The sequence below is a fragment of the Larimichthys crocea genome, chromosome XV (assembly GCF_000972845.2).
Source record: "Larimichthys crocea isolate SSNF chromosome XV, L_crocea_2.0, whole genome shotgun sequence".
Lineage (NCBI taxonomy): Eukaryota > Metazoa > Chordata > Actinopteri > Sciaenidae > Larimichthys > Larimichthys crocea.
Genome location: NC_040025.1, coordinates 18,855,834 through 18,882,372, shown reverse-complemented (window position 1 = coordinate 18,882,372; position 26,539 = coordinate 18,855,834). Strand labels below are relative to the sequence as shown.

The following is a 26,539-nucleotide window of genomic DNA, read 5'->3' as shown; positions in this document are numbered from 1 at the left end:
GTATGTAATGCCATATAATTATAGAAGGGACTGACTTTGTTCAAGTTTGTACATAGAAAATGGCTTGACTTGTATATATGCAGCACTTTTCTGGTCTACCAACCACTCAAAGCGCTTTACGACACACACAATTACCCATTCACACACAGATTCATACTGTACACTGAGCCTGCTATGCAAGGTGCCAGCTGTTCATCATTTCCTATCCAAAGTGCTCAAGATGATATAAGCTCATCCATACACACATGTGTGCATGCCTATAGTACAGCCAATGGGAGCAATCTGGGGTTCAGTATCTTGCCCAAAGACACTTATACTGGACTGGGGAGCCAGTAAACCAGGGACCCTCTGATTACTAGAGAATAGCTGGGGCAGGTGTGACTCATGAGGTAGAGAGGGTCATCCACAAATCACAGTGGAGGCTTTGGATAAAAATGCTATATAAACGTAGCCATTTACTCTATAGACTATAATGAATAGAAGATCCTGTTAGACTTTCCCATTCGTGTCAACAGGCAAATCGTGAGTAAGTAGTACAGCATAGTACAAAAGCAGAGCTACATTTTAAGTTGTAAAACATTGAGACAGATGGGATGCAACAGCAGAAATTGCAGAGAACATTAGCTCTATGTGGGTGTGATTTCTTTTTATTTACAGTAGCAGAACACCTGCTACTTTTACAGCCAAAAGCCGAAGAAAAGATGAAGCTTTAGTGAGCATGTGAGCACAAAACTGGGTGATTAAAGAAGGAAAAACTTGCCGTAGCCAATAAAAAGACATAAAGACTTGGCATTATCTGTCAGTGAATGAACCACCTGAAAATCTGAAGCAATGGTGAAATGGTACTGAGCTCACACAAACTGCACATTTCCCAGATCTAAAGTGGCCCCTGTGTTTAAAAGCTGGTTGTGCGGGGCTAAAGCCTTGCTTTGATACTCACTCATGACCATGATGTTAATGTTGGCTAGAATACTGCCGTGACTGTTGGAGGCGTCACACTGGTAGATGGCACTGTCCTCTGGTCTGGCGTTATGGAGCACCACAGTGTCATCAAGCACCCGCCTGTTGCTCTGTGGGTCATCTGACGGCAACAAATGGACATAGAAACATCAAAATCATTTCACAAGGATTACAGTGGCACACATAAAACCACAGCTTGAATTGCTTTCCACTCACCTCTGAACAATTCTCCATTCCTCCTCCATGTTATGTCTGGTGGTGGTTTTCCACTGACCGAGCACTTGATGTGAACATCAGACCCAATCACAGTCAGCTGGCTCTGAGGAGGCTCTGTCAGCCACTTTGGCGGCTCTGGGGGATGTTAAGAGGAGCTGTGTTGGTCTGAGTCAAAACAACTGCCACCCCAGTGTCAACAGCTTTCTCTTTGAGACAACAACAAACGCACCCACAAATACATGCGGAATTACTGTAGCACATGTGGTTGACTTACCTTCCACTATCACATCAAAGTAGTGGACAGCCTGTCCAGCAGTGTTTTTGGCTGTACACATGTATTTTCCTGCATCCCTTTCTTCCACAGCAGATATGGTCAACTGCTTTCCAAAGTTCATAAATTTTGTCCGTGGATGCAGCTTTTCTCCCATTTTCATCCATTTTATCTCTGGAGTAGGACTACGACATAAAGCAATGATATTTTATGGGACATAATGCCAGATAAATATGATAATATTTCATTTATAGCAATGGTGTGGTTTTAGTTGTGATGATGTAGTATGTATACATACTATCCCTGTGGTATACACTCAAGCTCCAGAGTCTCTCCTTTCAACAGCACCTTCTCAGTCTGGACACCAGAGGGCAGCAGCAGGCTGGGTATTCTCACTGGGGGGGCGTCAGCTGAATTGAACACAATAGTTTGACTCAGTCTTGTGTATACTTTTAACAGCAACATCAGCTACACACAACCTTATTGTCAAGCCATCACCTGCATCTACAAGACAAAACAGCTAGGTGTGTTGCCTGTTTGCATAATGTAAGACATGTTCTGACTTATGCTGTGAAGGCTTGATGTGTGGTTATCACTTACTGGCATCACCACCGTCAGCAGATTCATTGTCAGCTTTCACTGGAACAGAGACCACAATACTGTGAGAATAATGCTGGTAGTGGCAAAGATGGTTTGTCTTTGTCGACATGCATTGCTCAATCCTGTCATAGCAGAGTTTCACAGAGAATAAACATGACAAGGCAAGCCCTGCTTCTTGGTATGTGGTACAGGAACGTGTTAAATAAAACAGTAAAAATACCTGAAAATACATGCAAATGTTCTCCTTTCACACTCTTTAAGAAAGCAAAAAACCTGTAACATTTCTTTGTATTTTAACTTCTCAGGGATCTGTACCTGATGTCATGATAAACACTCGATACAGAAAGTATAGTTGGCTTTATTTCAATTAAAGCCACACAGATTATTTTGTAAACCTACAGCTCTTGACCACAACAGCCATGGGAGTTTTCTGGACGATGGTGCGTATTCTGGAGAAGGCAGCAAAGCAACAGTAGTCTTGACGACTGTCTTTCTGTAGGGCATTAGAGAAGTACAGGTTGCCATCAGTGCCCATGGAAACCCTCTCATCCTGCTCAATATGCTGGAGACCTGGAAAAAAGCATATTTGTATTAATGATATACAATGTCTGTTTGCGGATAGAGTCAATCTACATTTTTAATTGTGGCTGGTAAGAAAGCACAAATTGAACCTCTCAAAATACATGAATAAATAAAAAGACAAACAAGGTCTCAGGTCTCATGATAACAAAATGCAGCACAGCGTAGCCTCATATAAGCTCAGTGTTAATGGAAACACCACAAAGAGTTTCCATGTATGGAGCCGGTGAACTCGTAACTACACTGTGACAGCATATTTGGTTTACATAGAGCCATTATTTAAGTCACGGGTCAGTGACGCCCTGTGTTATTCCTTGGTCAGACCATTCACAGTACTTAACAGCTTCATTTAAGATATAGCCTTAAGTCATATGTTTTGTTGAATATTCAAGGAAAACTCTCTATAAAATCTTATATTATTGTATACTGTACTTGGTTCTGATTAAGTTACACGGCAGTTGAAGATGGTTGAAAGATCAATCACTAAAACAATATTTTTCCAACAATGTTCTGCTGGATTGTGAAGACTCACATCATCAGTATGAAACTACTGTATATATTTAAGTGTCTTTTATCATGCACAATGTATTGATTGTTGTGTTGGAAACATAAATGTGTGAGAGGGTTGTGCACAATGCTTTCAACTACTCTGTCCTTTGCCTCTAGGCTCCGTCCTTATGAGCACCTAAAAAACTATATTTTTTTCTTTTGGACATCAGTCAGGTTTGTTAGAGGCGGCTGAGGAGCTCTCCTAGGGCTGACAGAAAACTCGGCCCCTATTGCCAAAAGCACTTCAGACAGAATTTGAAGGGCTTTCTACACAGTAAATCATTTTCGTTGGCAGTGGTGGGTAAAATGACCCTGATGTGAATCAAACGTGAGCATCAAGTGTGTACCATTCTTCGTATTGTCACTGCTAACTTCACTGTGGAGGGTGAGGACAGCCAGGGGATGTGCCTTTTCCAAAGTACATAGTGTTGACAGCTATTTTTTTTTTAGAAACATATTCATCTGTGAGAAACTTGAGAAAAGTGTGATATAGACAGACCATTAAAATATTTACACAGAGAAAACAGTGTGATGTGTGAATGTTTGGCCACTGACATCCATGCACCATCAATGTAATAAATGTGGAGCACAATTGAAAGTGACGCAGCGGCTTGAAAGAGTGTTTATAGTTGAAGAACATTAACTGTTTTCTGGGCGGGAGTAAACCAAACTGTTGACTTGATCAACTGTATAAATCACAAGCATAAACAGTTGCTTCCTGGCTTACCAATAGACATCCAGTAAATTTGACGTGGGGCTACGCCTTCTGGAGGATTACAGTGCAGGATGATTGGATCTCCTTCCTCAACAACAATGGGTGAAGGTTTTTCCTTTAGAAACTTGGGGACACCTAATCAGACATTAAACAAAATTAAAACATTGACCCTGACAAAAAAATAATCAGTTTTATAGTGACTTTAAAAAAAAAAGCATTAGCCAGAAGCTTCACATAACAGATGAGTGTCTTTTGTAAAGGTTACTCACTGGGAAATATTAGTTCAATCTCCTCCGTCATGGCAGTTCCGAGTTTGTTGGAAGCATAGCATCTGTATTTACCCTGAAACTGAACATGGTGCTTGTTGTGAAGCACAAAGGTTCCACCTGTGTGGTCTGTTTTGTTTGTTGTGATGTGAGGGATAAAGTCTTCGCCATCTTTTGTCCATCTGTATCTGTTGGAGCAAAATAATCAATGCAGCTGATGAGAGCTATGATTTTTTGTCAAACTTCATCTGAAACATTGATAGAATTTGGTTTTGTTTTTTGTGACAGAGATCATGTTGGTATCACTTACTCTGGTGGTGGGTTGCCCTTGGCTTCACACTTAATCTTTATGGTTTGGTCAAAAGGAAGGGCGATAATGGGACCAGATGAGTGAGATATTATGGTTGGAGGTTGCTCCACTATAATATGAAGACACAAAACACTAAAATGTTAATTAAACTTTCACTTTTTCTACAAGATCACACTACAAAAAAATAATGTATTGTTGTATGTATTGTATTGTTGTATTATTCTTCTACCATGTCCTATTCTTTTCTTTCTCCACTGTTTGAAATGAAAGAGAATACAGGCAAAGGTGTATGTCAACAACTCTGCGTAATCTGGACAAGATAGACACTGAACTAAAATAGCACACCAGGATTTGATTGCAAAGCATTCTTAGTCCTAAACAAAGACACCTCAGCTGGAACACTTGTGATTTAAACAGTTTACACAAAGTTGTTATTTGTTAGGCCTAATTTTAAAAAGCTGTAAATATTTATACTGAAGCAGCATGGACACATTTTTCACAAATGTTACTCAGAACAGAGGGAAAGACTATACTACTAATAAAAATGTCGCCTTGCATGTCAATCAAACCTTGTCAAACGACTGTTCATATTTCCTGAAGGTGAAGTACTGATTAAGTAAGCACGACCTTAACAAGTATCACGCCACTCTTACCTTCCAGAGGGATACTGAAGCCTGTGGCCCTGGAGGTCAAGGCCAAAAGCAGAACAAGCTGCAAGATCCCCACCAACCTCATCACCCTCCACTGGTTAATGCAGACAGTAGGGATCAAAAGAACGTGTGGATGCAGATCAACTGGCGTCACTTGGAGTTTGTAAGGCACAGTGGACCTACGGGAGTCACAATAACATGGACATAAATTGACCAATTCAACTTACAACAGTTGGTCAGATAAACATCTGTTCTAATCTCAGAAATGCAGTGCTGAATAAACATCACAGAGGTGTTAAGCTCCAGACAGGCTGCAAATAATAACACTTAAGGTAGCACTGTTGAAAACAGGCACTTTATACAACCTGGCTGACTGCCAAGTAAGGTAAGACCAGAAGGCAAATATATAAATAAGATCCGACAACATAAAAAACATCAAACCAACATACTTTCCAGTGTTTTTCTATGATAATCCCCATTAAAATACAAAGAATTTTTTGTTTTGATATTTTCATTTCAAACGTGCTGTGCCTCGGGGTAAGAATAGAGTTCTTCATGATGTTTTGCAAGTAAATGTAGATCACCTAAAGGGCATTTATTAAATGAATCTTAAGGTTTAGCTTTCAAAGGCAGAACAGTCACATAGGATCATCAGCAACTGAGTAATTTCAAGTTGAATATTTTAAATCCTTAATTTTAAACTTTAATTAGAGTAATTCAGTTTCATCCATTTGCACATTAAATATCTTCTTGAATAAAAATGAAGTAATTTAAAGGTCTGTATTATTTAAAGAAAATGATGCAAAATGTCTCATTGACGACACTAAAGGACACTAAAGTCAGTTGTCTCTCATTGTTGTGATCCTGTAGCTCAACACATCAGAGTGCCTGTCTGGAGATTACTCTTTGAACTGCTAAGCCTGGCTGGTGGCATCGCATGGCATGCTTACTGTAAACCCGGCTGGCACAAAGCTGTCTGCTATGATCGCTAGATCCAAGATGCCAGACTATAAATTGGTTTTAGCCCATCAGTATTTCACGGCTTAGTTCTCACAGAGCTGAGACGGCAGCGCTGGCAATGCCAAATGGATTCACCCTCTAGCTAATCCTGCTATCAGGAGAATGAAGGCGGGGAGCCCCAGCAGTCATACAGTACGCTGCTTAACAATGACTCTGTGCTACTCTGGGTTCTTCTAAGGACACAAAACTGCATGAGTTGTCCCTTCTTAGTGAGAAAGGTTAATGTGGTAATTGCTGAAACGAGATTCAGGATTAAGCTGCTTGAATTTAGAATCAATTAAACAAATTGAGAGATTGTGGCAGAGTATTATTTGCAATAAGGACTTTTTGTGATTATCTTCAGCCGGATTGAATGGTTAACAAAGCTGGTTAGATGATGTTTGTTCCACTGGAGTAAACATACATTTTCATGTTGTTATAAAGCTGTAAATCTATTTTAGTCTGATGCTATTCACACATGCACACACACATTTTGCATTACAGACCACTTACAGATACAGCGTTGCCACCTACAGAACTATTATAGCTTTAAGTATAAACTTTAGTGACCATGCTGTAATTTAAATCACAGACAGAAAACTCTCCAGCAGGGCATGCAGAGACCATGTTAGGTAGGAGGCCCAGAGTCAACCAGTGACATGAGGACTATGACCTTTTATCCGGATTTGTGTTGATCCTGGCAACAAGGCAACAATCAAACAGGCAACTTTCATTCATGTGTAGCAAATCCACTCCCCGGTACACACCCAGGGTACCTTTAGGTAAGGCACATGACTAATCTTTATATGCACGTGGAGATCTGCAAACCTACCACTTAAATGATAACTTAAACAAAAGCTGACAGTCTGTGTAAAGGAAAAATCCTTGGAGCGTAAAATGGGGTGGAGTCTCTGTGTAAACAGATAACAAAGCATTTGTTTTGGGACTAAAGGATCTATTACCTGAACACATGGCAGATCATAGCCACAAATCCGCAGGGATTGTGTTCCTAAACCAATAGCTGACCAAGTCATGAAGAGTGTGACTACCACATGACTAATCCTTGCTAACACACACTGTATACAATGACCCCTCTCCTTTTCTTTAAATTAAAGAAACCTGCCTCAGGCGACCTACAAGGATGTGTACACCTCTATTTAAATACATGTACGGTAAACACAGAAAGAAACCATTCCCAAAATACTACTTCATAAAGAATACTCACTAGTTTTTGAGTCATTCCACCTCAAGTCCACCTCTAGAAGAGGCCCAAGGCAGCTACACTAAAAGTCCATGGAAAAAAGTACAGGACAGAACCATCAATGGATCATTCCAGCAACTCTCTCTGAACATCTCTGACATGTCCTTCGTTCTTCACCTCACGTTTGTGGACAGACACGCCTCCCTACCCGCCCCTCCACTCAAGCAGCTAAAGAGCGACAGGAGACTCACTGAAGTGACATATGTCGCCAAAGCTTCTCACTTGGTAAAGAGGCTCTCTAAGCCTGTGACAATGACTGGGACAAAGCCTGCACTGCAGGGCTACTCAGTGAACATTAAAGAATGGGCGGAGAGGAAGTACAGGCATGTCTCTCCCTCACTCTCTCTCTCCTTTTTTTCTCTGTTGATCCCTCCATCCTGCCTTCCACAAACTATGCACGCCCATTTACACCCGGCTTCGTCTCAATGATTTTAATGCAATGTGTCTTAGCTCTATTGAAAAGAGAAGGGAGTCATCTGCTCTCAGAGGAGTGGAGCTTTTGTGGAAGTGTACTTTAATTTTCATGCAATGCTCTAGGGTATTGATAGATGAAGGCATGGGAGAACATGCTTGAAATAGACATGATGTTGTGGATAGCAGGTCACTTGGATTCTGTCGTTTAAAGGTTTTTTTAATGGTGCAAACACGGTTTCTTATCTGGAGATATGTAAAGAAATGTTTCAGTTCAATCTGTATTTCTCCTGAAGCTATTCAAACAACTTAAATCTCCCATTTTATGCTGAGGTCTCAGATGTCTATCTGTAATTCTCTCAATAGGCTCTATTTATATTACATTTGTGACACAGGTAGCATTAGAGACACTGTCCTGAGTGTCTGAAAGTGTTTTTCAGTTTATTTCCTGATTTGCGGTGTATTGGCAATAATGGAGATTGTATCAACAACATCATTTTCTAAGCCTAATGGAGACATAATCACCGCACTGGTTGGGTAAGCAAAACACACTGCTGTGCAGGGTCATTCAACCAGCAGGAAAAAGAGTTGAAATTCACAGCCTTGGTATATTAAAGCTTGAAACTAGGTGGTGCAAGCTCCATACTAATCTTTTCCGGATACTATTTATTCTAAAGAGAAGAATGACAGACGTATGTTTAAAAGGAAGCTTTAGTGAGCTGTTCTGGAGGGGGAACTAACCTAACTGTATGTGTCTTTTTGTGTCTATTTATTTGTGTCAAATAGGAAGTTATACTTCACACTTTTTAAACCAGTTACTGATTCAGACTTGCCCACAATTCAACCTTAAGCCACTTTTACTGGACATAATTACACAGCCCATTTAAGACAGTTGTCATCACATCAAATTGACCTTTTCCATGTTTAAGAGAGCAAGACTTTGTAAACACAGAAAACAACCTTAGAGGCAAAACCCTAACAGACTTGCATAGTCATAGTCAGAGCTTGGCATGTACAAAAGACAATAGCTGTAGTATGTCCAAATATATATTGTCTGGTCTATTTAAATGTATGCATAGAGTCACCTGGCTGCATGTTGTTGGAACTGGAAAATGCAAAGTTAGAACCAAAAGAAAAGGAGACTAAACATAGACTGATGCTTAAGGAATAACAAATCTTTTGTGATACATATTTTATAATAACAACTGGAACTAATTTGAAAACAAGTTAATGTTTTTCATTTTATATGTGATACACCTTAATGGAAGAGCACATAGTCACTTTTTGTTTGTTTACGGTTGAAATCTGATGTTGACATGAGAACATCATTTTACACAGTACTTTGTTACTGTCTGTAGCAACCAGCTCAAGGTTAAATATAATTCTTACATTTTATTGTGAAGGACAATCTTGATGGGGGGGTGAAGAAAAAAAAGAAAAGAAAGAATAACTGGAGTGCAGGTATGGTTTCACCGGGGGGCCTAAGGTGAGCGACTCCTCCCTCTTCCCTCAGACAAATTTTGTGAGGAAAAGATGGTGGTCTGCTCTTTCGCTCACTGACTTTTTAATTCTGTTTTCCAGGACCAATTCCTCCTGAAATGTGTAGTAATGTATTGTAGCTGTGATGAGTTTGTTTCTGATATGTGTGACTGTGTATGTGTGATGCTATGTGCTAGGTTCCTCACTCCCTGGTGTGTTTGTATTTCTGTTTTTTTAGATATCCTGACATGTTATGACTGATGGTTAATGTTAAAAGAAGATAGATTGACTGTTTATGACTAAAAGTTGGGATTATTCCTAAAGTTATATGAGCTGTTATGTGTCCGGTTGTGTTTAAAGATACAGTATAAGTTGAGCAGTTTTCCCTATGTGTATTATGTTTCGTGGTTTTGGCTCTGAAGTCATTTAAATACTCATCCTATAGGGTTTGTGATTTACCGTATTACCTGGATACATTAGTGGATTTCCTGAGTTAACCAAAACAAAAGTATAGTTATATAAGCTAACATGATAATAGCTAAACCTGATCCATTCTTTGTATGTTATGGCACTTAAAAGAAAGTGTGTGGAAGAAGTTTAAACTAACAAATGAGAATTGAAATTGAAACATGTTTACAGTAGGGGATGTTTATTGTTTATTGTTGTTGTAATAAAGAGACAGATTTTGTGAGGAAAAGATGGTGGTCCGCTCTTTCGCTTACTGACTTTTTAATTGTTTTCCAGATTACTTTAAGAGAGAGTTGAGAGCGGTGAACCCCAGTAAAACTTCATTTGTTACTACAGTTTTACACTTTTAAACTTGTAACATATACAACATTTGCTGTACAACATTTTCTACTTTTCTTTGTTTTTTTTTATGATTAGAAACCGAATATTTAAAGGCTATAGACGGTTGGTCAGATAAAACAACTCTGACAAACTGAGATGGACTTTTTTTCTATTTCTTGTCACTAGACCAAACAACTAATCGTGTACAGTACTCTACATGAACAGCTCCTAACTCTCAGAGACTGACATACTGACATGGTCACACTACACTGGAGAGGACCAGTTATTTTCTATTTAATGGTGCTGATAAATTATGTGTTATCATCGTTTTAATTGTGACTCACAGCTGACTGATGACATTTACACAATGAAATAAACAAAAGCGACGGCACAGAGCTCGCAAGAGTTTTCAGGGTCTCTACTCATGACCAGTTTCATTGTGCTTGTTTAATTAACGTGGATGTTAAAACAAACGAGAGGCAACCTCATTTGTGAATTCCGACTTCACATCACCACCAACATCTCAGTTCCCTGTGGTGACTAACTGAAAAGGTTGACCTGCCCCGTGCCTTTGTCATGATGCATTTCCTACCCAAAAGTCTGCGGTGCTCTCTGATAATTACAAGTCTTTTGCTTCTGTCTTCATGCAAAGCTCCCCAATGCTTAGTAATTATAAAAATACCTTCCAAACAAGCTTACAGATACCTTGACATACTACAACATGAGATGACTGGGTTAAAGCAACCATAATAGTATATGTGCGTGTGTGTAATAAGTGTAATCAAAGAAAGAACAAAAAAACAGGACACACCTAAATATGTACAGGGAATGTTTTACAACAGCGACTAATGCTGTGAGCCATTCATGCTGATATTACATTCTCAAACATTGTTTGAGGGTTTAACCATACAACACTATGTGTAGACACCAGCAGACATACAACAGCACACACAAAAGAAACACATCATGACAAGATTTGCTGTCAGCACAGATAATGACAGCAATGATGGAGGAGGTTTCAGACGACCATAAACATCTGCTGGGACAGACCGAGAGGAAGCCAGCTTTCAGACAAACTGTATTCAAGAAGAAATAGTAGAGTGCTTTTACAAACAGAACCTTCCCCCTGACTACTTTGTTTTAGTGCAAGTACACAACTACACAAACTCATCTGAACTCACTTGGTTGGGCTATTTAACATTTCATTCTTAAAATTCAGGATGTTGAACACTCAACTCAACTCAACTCAACTTTATTTATAAAGCCCTTTAAAAACAGCCGCAGCTGACACAAAGTGCTGTACATAAAATAGAACATGAAATATAAGACATATAAAATAAAGAACAATATAAAAACAATAATAAACGATAAAACAATGTTAAAATAATATTAAAGCAAAAACAGAAACAGAGTCTCATGCTGGGTTAAAAGCCAAGGAATAAAAATGGGTCTTAAGACATTTTTTAAAAATGGACAGTGAAGGGGCTTGTCTAATGCCCCTTCACCGTCCACACAAAAGAATGTGTAATTAAGCTAATTTTATGGCCGTTTCAGAAACCTCTCAGGCATCAGGCCATAACTGGTTCCCAGGCATCTTTAAATACATTTGAAGTTCATCTACAGAGTTATTAAGCCACATGCAAAAGAATCCTGACTTTAAAGAATGTGTTTGTGAATGTTAGACTATGAGTCAGACCTGTGACTCACTGTCATGCACACATTTTGAATGTTGATTGATCATGTTTTGTCATGCCTTTGCCTTTGTGTTTTATTATCTTCAGTTACTGACAACTGATTTCACTGCTTATCTGGAAATGGCACTTTGTTTGATTGTGTTGACATAGACATACTAAAACAACCTCTGAACTGATGCCAATATCAGGCATAGTCTTAGAGTGCTCCCAGTGACAGTCAAATAAATCATTGGGTGTAAGTTACAGTAGCACAGTAGTTCATTTAGGACAGTAATCAATTCTTATGGCAAAGTCTGAACATTAAAAGGGAGAGTCCATCTCTGAAGTATATAACCTGGTATTCAGGGTTTTTTTCTATACCAATGAGGAGACAAAATTACCGTTTGAATTTTTCTTAGTTTAAAGAAAGTGCCTACGGCCGTGTTTCCCTCTTAAAACATCCTGAAGTTGAAGTCAGGTTGCAAAGGTCATAAAGTAACTCCCCTTACCTTTTTTCTTCATTACGTGTTGCAGCAGTAATGTGACCTGTGTTTGTTCTAGTCCTCTGAGCACTTCAACAAGCTAGTAATTATGCAAGTTTGAAATTCACAGACACAGCCACATCAAACCTGTGCTTCCAGTATTATGTAAAGAGGCAGGAGTTCTATACTTTTACGTTGTATACAAGCGTAACAGGTTTAAAGCCAAAGCGTGTAGTGGCTCATATTTCAAAACCTCAAAACACTCCTACAAAAACATCGCAAAGTATGTGCGCAGGTTTGAAACTATTTGAATTTGAATACTTGCATCCTGCATCCTATAATGTTTTATGTCACATTCCACTCCACAGTTACTCCTTGCCTGTGATCAATCCCTGGAACACAGCACATAGGCTGTGTGGACGTTTATGAAGGTGTGTCGCTCCATTAAGTGATTCCTGTGCAATGTCATGTGAAGAGCTGCCTAAACAGGAGTCAGCCTGGCACGCAAACAGTTGGCACGCTATTAGAAATAGAAATATTTACCCTCCACACAAAATGTGTGTGAGAATGTGAAAAGAATTATTGCAAAACTTGACGTTCCGTTAAAAAAAATGAATGTTGAGCACACAGGCTGAAAAACAACATGAATCACTATAGAAACATGTCCATAACAGAAGTGAAGAGTGACAAAGAGTGGCATTCAGGGGCTTAATCAGTTTGCCACAGCTAGTAACACAGGAAGAGACAGTGTGGAGACAAACAGTCACACTCAACTTCCCCCCTTCATACACCGAGGCCACGGAAAGACCTCTTCACACCTTCATTCACCCTGACACATTGTTCATCGCTGTTGCAGAGAGGCAGATAACAGAGCAGTGCTGTGCTCTATGGTCTGAACTAAGCTGGTAATTAGTTTATGGGATAATCTTGAAGGCCTAAAGTGGTATTTAGTTGGGTTGTTAAAGTCTTTTTTCAGAAGAAGTCCAACAAATGGAAGATGTTTTGCTTCAGGACCACTGTTCCTATAAGTGCAGTCCTTCAGTATTTTGACTAAAGCTACTCCACAAAAGTTTGACTTAAAAAAAATATTGTGGCATTGTGTGGCATTATAGTGTTTTTTTATGAATATTATGTTTACAGATTTACTGTTACTATAATTACTATAATTTAATGAAATAATACCTTTATTATTTACCTCATTATTTCCTCTTTTTGATGTCACTGAGGTTTCCACTGCTGTCTTTTAACTTAAAACTATTTTATTTATTTGGGCATCATGTCTTTAATTAGTTTCAACAATGATTTCTGTATGTTTAGTTGATGAGGACAAAGAATATATAAATACAGTGCTGGCACCGCGTGCATCTGAGTCTATTTACGTGCAGGATAAGCACCAATGACATGAGACACTAGAAGTTCAGTTTCTGTCTGCAAAGACAATGCACTGCATCTAGAGACCTTGAAATGTTGAAGAACATGTGTAAATGATTTGCAATGTACATGTTTTTTCATTTGTTATTCTTTTTAAAAAAATATATTATTACTGGATCAAGATCTTATGTCGGTCAACTTGTGCGAATATATTATATATTAAAAATTTAAATCTCTGGGGTGTTCATTAGCTCAGTTGGTAGCACAGACAACAACAGCTGTACATGAAGCTACAGACACTTCCATGTACTTAGTGACAAGTTGTGATAAATGCCATTTTATCATGTTTAGCAATGCTCTCTCTCTCTCTCAAAAATGTAATGTTGTTGATTAATATTCATCTTCAAAGGGCTTATACACATAAAGTCTTGAAGCCTTACTTCAGGGTGAGACCTGCCTGGTCTTGTAGCCTGCACACACCATTATAAACACTCTCTTTCCCACGTGCCCTCTTCCACCCTTGCTTTTAAAGACCAAAAACATAGTTTGTGGGTGTATTACTCAAGCCTTAGATGGACTAAAAGAAAGGAGGGAAAAAAGGAGTGATGTTCTTGTCACCAAATTGCATTTAGGTCTTTCTTCAAACAGCTTGCACCTGCAGCCTAGTTTCTTCACAAACAAGACACAAAAGGATGACGAGTAATATTTGTACCATAACATCTGTTTGTCTGGATAAAGAGAGTCTAAACCAGCACTCTAATCCTATAAGTGTGTGTGTCATTAAGAAGCAAGTTTAAAAAAAATAGATAATACCTTTTAATCACAAGCATATGGAGCAATGATAATATGCTGTCAAATGCATAACAGCATTATACAAAAAAAAAACATTCTTGATGAAATGAAGAGAAATAATGAAATTCTTTTCATTCACTACATGTTTTTGGGAGAAAGAAAAAAATCCACAAAGAAGGTTTCTCATCATCAGACTTGAGAAATGAATTCGTTATAATTTATTTTTCTGCCCACTCATGATGAGCTGGCAGTCAGTGAGTTTTGAAGCATCTGCTGCAACATGTCACGAAACTACTGCAGGGCTCATGAGTCACCCCAAAGCGCACCCACAAAGCTTTTCATCAAACATCATTACATGTGGAGCAAGCTTACAACACATAATCAATCAAAAAACGACAACCTTTTGGGGGGAACTGAATAAAACCTAGACCTTTGAAACTTAAACATGTAATGAACAAAACAGACAAGTGATATTTTATTTGAGGGGCATGTTATCTCAATCAGTGAGAAAAGCCATCTAAAAACACAATCATGGTGATCCTAATATAAGAATGACTAATGGGTGGACGAAATGTCCTTCTATTACGGCACTAAAGGCAGCTGAGGCATTTCATGAGCTTTTTCTGGAAACAGCCTCCAATATCCTATTTCATTTTGTTTTAATCTGTTACATCAATGCTATGGCTCGGAGCCAACAGCGCTTAAGGAGACTCATCAGCTTCTAAATTACTCTCTGGACAGAAAACATAGGAGCTGTACCTTGCATCACCCTGTGTGAGTGATAGCCTCACTGCTGTCTAACACAGGCCCATGACAGGGGTACCCTTGTGAAAGTGTCAGGACCTTGCTTCATTAGCATTTTTGGAACACCATGAATGAAAGTGTTTGTTCTGGTCTGTGTGCCCAATTGAAAGGGTCCATAAAAGAGTGTTTTAGGGGTTCCGCTGTGTTGGGTCGGAAGTTTGGGAGATGGTGTATGGAGGAAAGTGCCAGAGCAAAGGAAAGAAATGCCCAGAAGGACAAGGTGGCCTGGATCAGTCTGTATGCAGATGATACACTGCTTGACATCTTTCAGCATGTGAACAGGTGGGCCCATATAACAAGTGACAGCATCAGTCAGGTAATAAATGTTTCAACACAGACTGAGTATGTTGGCAGGGTGGCTGGTCTCACATTCAGAGCCAAGTATTAACTGAAGCCTGTTTACTGTAAGTCAGAGATTGCAACACCCCCCTGGCAACTCTGCTGACTAATAATTAAACAATGATCAAAAACCCTACTGTCTAACTCAAAGATAGAGTTAGGAGGGCATTTGGTTGCTACAACACAGCAGTAAACCTTAATAGCTAAAGCTTAAACTTCAAAATAATATGAAAGGTCTGATACCATAGAGAAACAGCAACAGGAAACACAACATCTCTGCACACAGCTGATTACTCAAAGGGCTGCTACACAGATAAATCACGTCAATGATATATGTCTTAAACATAAACCAGTATGTTACTGCTGTTGAACATCTAGTTCATCGTCTGTGGTGCACAGTCCTTACCATTCTGTATCCTGTAGTTGATCTGTTTTACTAAACAGAGTTAAGAGAGAACAGAGTAAATACTGGAAATGCAAAGAAATTCTTAGTGTTTCATTGTTTTTACAAAACATGCTAATCTGCTAATCCTCTATTTTCACTACCTACACCAGCAAAAGCATGTTTTAACTAGAGCACAAACCTCAGCCAAGGGATTTTGTTTTTCTACAGTGACGAGCATTTAGTCAGAGCACTCCAATCACTTTAAATATGGTGGGTTTGTACACATGTAACAAATTCAGCTCATGTAGATAGGTCAATTTATTACAATTTACCAATCAAGTAGACAGAAGAATACACACAAAAAAAATTGGGGCCAAAATGCAGGACTGCATTTCAGTTACATAGAATAACATAGGTTTAATATGAATTAACTAAAAAACTTAGTACAAGCAATAAGATTTATGTAATAGTACTAATAAACTCAATGTGCTTCCACTACACAGTAGTGTAGTAGTAGCCAGGTGTATGCATTCAATATTAATAAAGCCAACAGTAAAATTTAATGCATTCATTTTGAGTTTATTAGTACTATTACATAAATCATATTACTTGCTTCACATTAAGTTTGTAAGTGAATTTATATTAAAACTTTGTAATTCAAATGGATGGAAATGTTCTATGTAATTGAAATACATAAGTGCCCAAAATATTATTTGAGTGTACTCTGACATATAGGGGCATTTCATCTACTGTACTATTATTTTTAGATATAGTCCTCTAAGTGAGCTAAGTTATCACCATTATACCAGACAAAGAGAAAGTTAAAAATCAAGTTTGTTGTATGTAATTTCATTTACTATGTATATCATGGTTCAGTTAATTTCATCAGTAAAGATTCGTTTTACAATAAATTTTTATAAAAGACTTGTGAAAGTATAGTCACTGTATGGTTACTTGTGTGAACAGGAATGAGCTGTTTTGCTCATCAAGAAAATCAAGTCATCAAAAAAATATTATCTTTATCTGAGGGAACTTTCAAGCTGCCTTATCTTTATCTATTCAATGAAAACAAACATTTCAGACAAGCAGAGAGTTGTATGCTGATTTATCTGAACCTACACGGCATGACAGCAATGCAGATGCATATCAACAAATGTAGAACCGCATGCTGCCACATTAGGAGTGTTGTGTACGATTACTGCAAGCAAGGGTGTGACCCTTGAAAGTTGGGGAGCACAAGTGCGACAAAAACAGACAGAAAGCGAGAAAAGGGGGGAAAGAAAGTTTTGGGTGTGATATCTACGGCACAGGAGAGAGAAATCCATGGGACTTCAGCTCATTACCATATGAATCAAATTCCAGCAGCAGGAAAATACAGACATTCAGTTCTAGCCTGTTGTTAGGAATACCAGCAGTAGATGAGCAAAATCACCGCACTTGGAGTGCAAGGGTCAAAGTTAATCCTCCCATGGCGTGTCACAAAAGTAGAGCTATGGATTTCAGAGGCATGGGTAAGATATAATAAGATAAAACAACATATATTCCCGTGAAACACTGTAGGAAATCAGACAAACTTGTACAACACTTACTCAAAGTGCTCTCCACAGGGGTAAAACTCTGAGCATTAAAAGGATTGCTGCCTCTAATGGATAAAATAGAAATCTCTTAAGATAACATTTTCAACTTATGTGGTAATTAAATCACATCTCATGCACCACTAGCCTTTTCTTCGGTTTGATGTTTCAAGTAGAGCTGAAAAGCATAGTCAATGAATGGACTGGTTGACTGACTGAGAGGATTTCATCCTTTTCTTCTTTTGTCTTACATGATAGAAAGCTGGATATCTATTTATTTGAATGTCAGTTGAAAATATCAAATAATTTTGTAGATGTCAACTCCGTAGTGAATATTTTTCACCATTTTCACTATATTAGCAACTCCGTAGTGAATATTTTTCACCATTTTCACTATATTAGACTAAATAACTGACTGGTAATAATAAAAATTAGCAGATTCATTGGTAATAAAAAAAATGCCTGATGGCCAGAGACACAACAAATGAATGAGAATGTTGCTCCGGATCTGCTTGATGTATGAATAAGCATCGTCTTAAAATCTTGTGAAATGTCAACATTGCGTTTACAGCTCGTTTCCGCAGCCCTCAAAAACAGTTTGCAACTAAAAAAGTACAGTTTTACCAGCCCTCAAAAACAGTTTGCAACTAAAAAAGTACAGTTTTACTTGATTTAAGTACCTCAGTTTTATGCTACTTTATACCTATATTTAACTAAGAAATATTATATTTTTTACTCTTCTATCTTTATTTAACAGGTATAGTTACTAGTTACTTAGTAGATTTAATAGACATAAATACTAAAGTACTAATAATACATAAAGTAGTAAAAATACATAAAGTAGTTAAAATGATAATAATAATATATTGTTGCACACATAATGAATGAGTAATAGTAATCAAATAATGTATGTATAACACATTATCCTGTTTGTATTGCATACATTAGTTAGTACATACTATAACAAACTTGGTACTTTTGTTTTGCTTTCAGTATTTTTCGCATCATGGTTTTCTACTTTCCTTCAAATAAAGGATTTAAATACTCCACATCTTTCAACTTTATACATTACTGAAAATCAAGGAATATACTAGAAAATGCTACCCAGCATAAAACTTAAAGAGATATGTTTTGAGCCTCCTGTTAGCGGTGGGAAGCTGTTGTGACTCTTATAGATCATCCCAGCTTTCAAACAGGAGAACATGTATGAACATGGAAACCATGTGTCATAGCCAAATTCTTTACTCCTGCACACTGGAAACCTGTTATAATTATGTTTCCATACATGTTTGTGCTGTACAGTCAGACATATTGTTGATCATGTGACATGCTTTGATTTTGAACAAGCCTATTTAATGTATCCCCCTCTCTACAGGTTCAAGGACCAAAACAAAACAGAGTTTACAATGATCCACTGATAAATCTGCAGGAGGTGACCACACACAGAGAGGATGTTTATTTCATACACGAGCAACTGGGACATGCTGTCACTGTCAACAAGGCGATGCGCTATATCACAACTTATTTCGGTACTGCTGTCTCAAAATGAGCGTTTGTCCCTGAAAGAGGAGGCTTAACAGTGAGGGCACTGTTCAAAAGCACAAGTCCAGATGAATGCTGTGAAGAGCATTTCAAGTGCCAGCAAACCATGTTCCTCACTTGCTAGGAGGAATGCTGCCTATTGTCAACTGATCTTGTGCAAAAGCTTCTAAAGAGTGCAGCACGGGGGGAGGCTGAGGACAGCATACGTGACCGCCCGCATAGCCAGATCATCCCGCTCCTCTTGCACTTGCCAAAGAAACCTCAGAACAGTTCAGACAGGGAAGCAAAGTTATTTGTGCCCCCTGTGTGAGGCGTGTATTTCACCAAACAGTTGTCGGCTAGAGCGGTCATGACCTTTGCTCCTGGTTGTTAGGAACCAGAGCTAAGGGGCAGAAAGCCAGGCACCATGGTAACAAGACTGATGGTATTTAGGCTGGAAAGATTTACTGGGGATTTTAAAGAAATTTCCACAGGATACAAGCTTAATCCCTTCACTGGTGGAGGTTTGATGTTAACAAATCTGTCAACAAATGTAAAAAAACAAACAAAAAAACATGATAGACTGAAGACACAATGATTTCCTGACAGTGATCCCTCTATTTTAAACCACAGTGTTCAGACAGTGGTGAGTCCCTGTAAATATTTCACAAGCATTCCAAATGTGGACTGGCTGTCCTCGGAGGAAAGCAATAAATTCCCTCACCAAATACACACATCACTGCTCAACCTGTTTAGTTTCTCTTTCATGGTCATCATCTGATCAAAGCCAACTAAGCATCATTAAATTATTGAGCGAGAAGCGGGAAAGGGAGTCCTGCATGTCCTTTTATGGCACGGAAGCACAAACTAATACTCACAGCAGGAAAGACCATGGGAACGACTCACCAGCATAACCACCTGCTATTCTTTATCAAACGTAAAAATTCCCCTTTAGATTCTTCACCAATCCTTTAGTTTTATAATGGGGTCTGGTTGCAGATGATGGATGGCACTTGAAGACTGGACCTGATATAAAAAGATGCTAACGTCAGATCAGTTTGCACAGAACATGATTTAAACATGTAAAGAAAATGTTTCTGCCAGCTGTTATCTACTAAAATACACAGACTTCTAAATTTATTCATGTATGCAGTATTCACAGATTATCTTCTTAAACAGTGCTTAAACAGTTAATCCACATGAATGCTTTCTCTGAGTCTATTGATATGTAAAGTATGTGATTATTGTGCTTCTCTAGAAAAGCAAACACAATAACATTTTTTTTTCCGATGTATTCTTTTCTTCAGGAATAAGAGATGTTTCGCAGATTTTGCTGTCTACTTTAAAGTGCTCTCTGTGGAATTGACTGTTGTAATTTATGAATGACTTCACTGTGAAATTGTGTGTAATGTTGTTCCTTTGCACATTGAATAATTTAGCATCTTATGTAACAACTTTTATATTTTAGTGAAAATATAATAAGCCAACTGGCTGTTGATTTTACTATCTATGGCATTAAGTATTTGTTCGCCTCCCTTTCTGTTTTTTCTAATTGAGAGAATCCCCAACTGTGTCTTTCTCATCAATAAAGCTCCAACACAGAGATCGATTCCTAGTGACTCACATCTGAAATATCTGAAATCCCTCTGGAAGTGACAGAAGAAAAAAGCTATTTGCAATCTAGACACTTTATTCTCCCTCTAAATTAGATTACAAGGTTATTTTATATTCTTTCATGCAGTGGCGGCATGTTGATCGCATATTGTTGTTTACTAGCATGGAGTTTTACTCTTCCCAACATGTCACTGATTAAGTAGCTGAGAAACTCACCCCCTGCCTGGTAAGGCTCTTACACTGCACTGGCTGCTCCTAATGGATAACAATGAGCTGCTTAGATGCTGACAGCAGCTAAACATACTCTTTTCTGTCGCGACACATTTGGCAGAATTTCTAATCCATTCAATAAATAATACAAAATTAAATTTTAAGAATTGGAAGTGTTTTTTTTGTCAGTTTAATACTTCTGTAAAGCCAAAGTTTGACCAAGATCTAAAGTGCTTAGCAAATATAGTAAAACTCCTCTGACAGGCTCCAATTATACAATTACAGGGGTTACAGAGGAGCTATTATCTCTTCCTTTTCTCTGAAAGGCAGGCTAGATAGGCGGAGACAGCATGCCTGGCATGTGGCAACACATGCTGGATATACCTGTCTCAGGGTGACGTTGTGTACAGTCTCTAAAAAAGTGGTAGGAAGTGATTTACTGGGACACTACATTTATGTTCAGCTATGAGCTATTTGCCTTGGAAAGTTTTGATTTTCCATTTCACGGTGTCAAAGCATTATGACAGATCCAGTGTGAATCTGTGTGAATCTGTCAGTCTGCATTCATGCGCTTGTTTCATAAGAAGTGCACTCAGACAAACCACTCACCATCTGACATTTAGAATTTATCAACCTCTCCCTGCCTCTAATAAACCAGAAAATGCTGGTGAGCCACGGATTTAGAAGGTTCAATCCATTTTTGTGGCGAACCATTTAGTCTAAACAACCTGCACAATGCAGTGTTTCTTAGGGAGAAAAAATGATTCAAATCTTTACACTGAAAAAGGTAGAGTCAGAAATGTCTGTGTTTGAAATGGATTGAATCTAAGTGGAGCTGAAATGGCAAACATTTACTGGTTACAGCTTCTCACAAGTAAGGATTTAATGCTTTTCTTTGACAGTAAAGTCAATATTGTTGCGTTTCAAACTGATTAATCAGATGATTTCCTTCTTGATCAATCCCTTAATCATTCACTAAAACCATAGAAAATAGTGAAAAATGCCCATTATGCTTCCAAAACCACAAAGATGTTCCATGTACAATGGTGTAAAAAGAAAAAAGAAAGTTAAGAAATCATTACATTCAAGAGGCTTGAACTGAAACTACTAATCATTCAGCAAAGAAAGAATCACGCGTGAACGAACACATAATTGGATGGTTTTTTTTAAAGATTATACTGAAAGCTGACCGTTTCTCATGTAACAACTTGTTCTACTGTAAATTAATTTATTAAAAGCTTGGCCCAAATATCACCACAGGGAGTGAGGATTCCCAGGATTCCCCAGTTACCACATTTCAGTCAAGTTGGGCTACACAAAGAGGGAGACTCGACCCATTTCGCTATGACAAAGCTACAGAGGCTTGAATAGGGACGAGTTTACAGAACCAAGCGTGGCCAATGCCCTGGGCAACTCACCCGACACCACTCCTCTTTACTCTCTGAGTGACCAGACAGAGGAACAGACAGAGAGAGATGTGATCTCACTATAAACCATTCACATTACAAGAACTCTAGACTTGTGAACGTAAGTGAGCAATTGAGTTTAACATGACTGAAGAATCAGGCACTTTTTTATATAAATCAGAAAATCACTGTCGGTGAAAACCCTAACTCTAATTAACACTCGGCTGTTGGAAAAAGACAAATCAAAAAAGCAGAAGCTCAGCATGAGGGATAATAGTGAGACAGAACATCTCAACACAGCAAAAATCCAGTCATCATCTTTGAATCACTGACGATGGATGAACATGTGTAATTCACACGGATGATTTTTGACACCAGGAATTATGAGGTTCACAGAAAACAAAAGGTAAAAGCAAAACCCATGAAAGAGATTATTATCAAACAGAGCTTTGATGTGACATTCAGTACTGATGGGGAAACATGTTTTGCATAGTTGTTGTTCTTCCGTCAGTATGAAAAACAACATGTACATAATGAAAATTCCTGATCTGCAGAGGGAGGGAGAAACACAATCACCAACACAATGATTTGCCAAGATGGAAAAAAGTCTAAACTGGCTGATCCACTATAACATTTTACACCTTGGTTTCAATAACCCAACGTGGGTACAAATTCATTTTTGATTGTTGTTGTTGTGGCTCTGCAGGGATCACAGGTACAACTGTCTCTGATTTCACCTGATAAATAAATAAGAAGTTCAAACTTGCAGCTGTCACAATGTCCCTCTAAGACAGAGATGGGTTTTTCTGTCACAAACCTGGATAAAATAACGTTAAGAAGTTGTCTAAATGTATCACTTTTCTGTACAGCTTACCCATAAGACGAGCACCTGGAGTGATGACAAGAGTCTTGTTTCTGCTGAAGTTTAGTCTTCACCAAAACTTTTAAAGTGATGCCAACTTTTAGTCCGTGATCTGATTCAGTGTTGAGGCGGTGACAAACATCACAACTCCTGCAGGAACACTTAGGCGTAACTACTTTGTTTTCCCCCTCACAAGTCCAACGTGTGGAACTCTTTGACTTGCGTAGTCAACAACTGCAGCTCTGACTCAAGTCTGCACAAGGTCGTCTCTCTATTTTGGAAGCGACAGAGGTCAAAGGACACGCAGTCACTCTAATGTGGAATGACTGCTGTCATCGACTATAACCGACAGGCACCCACAGGCGCTAAAGTATGCGCGTATAGAGAACGTGGACATGTGTATTTCCGTGCGCGCCCATGTTCGGTGTCAATCAAAGGGAGAGCGCAGTCGTGGAGTACCTGCGCATGACGTGCGTAAAAACCCTCCTCATAATCGTCGGTTACATTAGTTATAGGTGATTTCCAAAGGACAATCACTGTTCATTCATGCACGTAATTGCCCTTTCCCGAATATCTAAAGAGGATAAATGGCTGCTGAGTGGACTTAACCTTCTCCCTACTGTATTTGCCCACTCAAATTTAAAGGTAATACAGCGAAAAGAATAGCTTGTAATTTCAAATGGACGAGTGCTACTTTACAATGTATCTCTGGTGCGCACTTAGGACGTGAGTAGGTGAAAACACATAAAACCATGCCAGTGTTTGTACAGGATGACACACCCATCTGAGTTCACTTACAGTCACACTCACCACAGGGTTACACGAGCTCCTTCAGTGAACAATAAAAACAAAGCAGGAATGAAAAGAATGAGTGTTTGTTGGAGTCTCTGAAGGAACGTGGACTGAGGTATGTACCTACATAACATAACACACTCCATATGATATTACTTTGAGCACATCAGCAACTTTCATTATCTTTACGATGACCTGTCCACAGATAGGAGGGATTTGAACAAGAAACCCGATTATTCAATTCATTATGACAAATGATTAATAATTTAATTCAATTTTAAGAAAAGAGTAGTCACTGGTTCAAGTTATATGAATATTATATTATATGTTGAATTTCTTTGTCATCAAAACTGTAGAATAGAAGACAAGAGAAAGCTGTGATAAGGTCTATTCCCTCCCTATAGGCAATCATTTGATTAATCAAGAAAATAATTGTTAGATTAAGAACTAATGTAAAATAAAAATAATTTATTGCATAATTTATTGGAGGCCAATCAAGTTTTGTGAAAACAAGTTATTGATTGATTTGATTGACAATTAACTGAATAATATCTACAATAATATCCCTTTTGTATAACAGTGATGTTACAAGCAAGATTTAGTCCACAGCGCTGTGGAGCGTGAACAGCAGACAGTATGTCTTTGTTGATACTCCTTCTGTAATCAGAGGATCAAATCACATAGTAAAGGATGCTCTTCTGTAAACTGTGTGTAAAAATAGAATTTTGTTGACCAATACTCTTAGTTGGACTATAAATTTAAGATTTTAATTTCCAGGCATACCTTGGCAGTTAACGTTCTTGTGGGAAGGCCTTTCAATATACTGGTTCCTCGTGTACAGCACAAAACACAAAAACAACACACTCTAGTCTAGAAAGAAAAGTAACTCAAATTTTAAACATTAGATTTTCAAAGTCATTATATTTTTATGACATGTTCAATACCTTAAAAGTGTGCAAGCATTTGCATTTTACAGCTCAAACTTTTAGAGGGTTTAACTGGGGTATGAATCGTTTTATATGTTGTAATCTTTAAAAATCTTAAAGCAACATTATATAGATTTTCTACTATAAAATAACTTATTTTAAATCTGTTTGATGCTACCCTGATTTGTAATCAGGTGAATGGTATCTCTGTCATCCCCACTCTGTTTCCTGTATTCCTGTTTCTGCAATGAATAATGTAATGAATGTCACTAAGTCACAAATCACCCACTATTTTACTGATTTTGGTGAAGCTGGATCATATTAGAAATAGAAATTGTTTTCTGACAGTCAAGTAAACTGTGACCTATAGCTGCTGTTAGCTCAGTTTGTTAGCCAGGCTGCCCGGATCATGAGCTCAGAGCACTGGGGGAGTTTTAGTGTTTGTACCACAGACATTTTAGATCACCATGAAGAGGAGGTTTTCAGGCCCAGGGCACAAGGGGATGTTGATTGAGAGTTGAACCAGTGTCAGAACTGGAGCTGGGCACGCTGGTAATATAATCAGGCTCAGCAGCCTCTATGGACAAAATGGCAGAGGCAAGAGGACAGAAAAGATGTTGATGGCGAAAGCAAAGAGAGAAAATCGAACAAGAGGCTGCTGGAGAAAATAAATGAAAACAGTAAATCTCTGACTGCTTTTGGTTGGTAAGTTCAGGTATATGAGAAGTTGGTAAGTAGTTAAGTTGTTGCTGTTGGACTAGTACGTAATATTAGCTGACTTCTATGTCTTGTTTGCTCGATGTTTGGCTGTTAGCAAAGTTGTCAGTCCATATTTACAACAGTGGTAACATACTCTGAAACTGGGGATGCTAAATCTCCATGCAGTGTTGCTTTTGAGTGACATTTTAGCTCTTTATGCACTGCAAATATATATAAAACACTAAAGCTTCTATAAGCATGTATAGACCATAAATAAAGCACTTCAAATTCAAGTTACCCAGGCCATACTCTGTTCCCACAAGGTCCAAACGTAATTGTAAGGCTACTGAGAAGAAGCTTACATTCCAATTACCACTCAAACTCAAACTGAACACTGTGTCCTGAACCTTGACATTACCCTTGAAAAAGAGAGACACCAGAGCAGAGCTTTACGATCACATATTTTCACCCATTATGAGGCCATTGTGCTGCAATGACCTGTAATCTTGACCTCAAGTTGTGTTTCTCTCTGACTCAAAGCAACTCACTGCTGACAAGTGAGAGCTGTAGATTCCTCTCCACATTTGGGTCTCAGTATGTATTAATGTAAGTATAGTATGTGGACAAGAAACAACCTATGTTAAACCACACTGACCTGTGCCTATGCTTTTGAGCTAGCCATAGGCCGAAATATATTCCACAGAAGAAGGAGTGTAGAAAATGAGGTTGCCATAGTAATGTCTTATTTCCTCCTGCAGTATAACAATGCCCCCTAGTGACATCTCAGATGGCCTTGCACACCAGGGGAGCGGCAACTCAATCCAGAAACAGTTTTCCTACAGGCTCCCATCAACAAGCTCAAAAAGTTTAACAAAATTTAACCAGGCTTGAATTTTGAATTTATTGGACATATTCTAACATCGCTTGCTGGTGTTATCTTGTTTTAGCGAAGCTAGGAAATATAAAAAGAGTTGACTGATTAAGCCAAATTAGTACATTTAAAAGGTCAGCTTAAGGTCCAGTTTTAATATCAC

At 38.4% G+C, this 26,539-nt stretch overlaps 1 protein-coding gene across 6 annotated transcripts in view; it reads right to left on the bottom strand.

Moving 5' to 3' along the window:
• The window catches only part of chl1a (cell adhesion molecule L1-like a), a 47,374-nt gene extending 23,809 nt beyond the window's left edge, over positions 1–23,565 (bottom strand). Inside the window, exons 1-12 of one of the 6 annotated variants that reach the window (XM_027288917.1) lie at positions 7,494–7,608; positions 7,341–7,398; positions 5,120–5,295; positions 4,467–4,575; positions 4,160–4,344; positions 3,903–4,025; positions 2,447–2,617; positions 2,048–2,086; positions 1,746–1,857; positions 1,451–1,632; positions 1,177–1,311; positions 941–1,081 (exon numbers count right to left, since the gene is read on the bottom strand). In XM_027288917.1, the coding sequence (XP_027144718.1) occupies positions 941–1,081; positions 1,177–1,311; positions 1,451–1,632; positions 1,746–1,857; positions 2,048–2,086; positions 2,447–2,617; positions 3,903–4,025; positions 4,160–4,344; positions 4,467–4,575; positions 5,120–5,201 (1,279 nt within the window). In that variant the 5' untranslated portion in view covers positions 5,202–5,295; positions 7,341–7,398; positions 7,494–7,608. The other 5 variants (XM_027288918.1, XM_027288915.1, XM_027288920.1 and 2 more) reach the window with 5 other exon arrangements.
• Between the last annotated feature and the right edge of the window lie 2,974 nt (positions 23,566–26,539).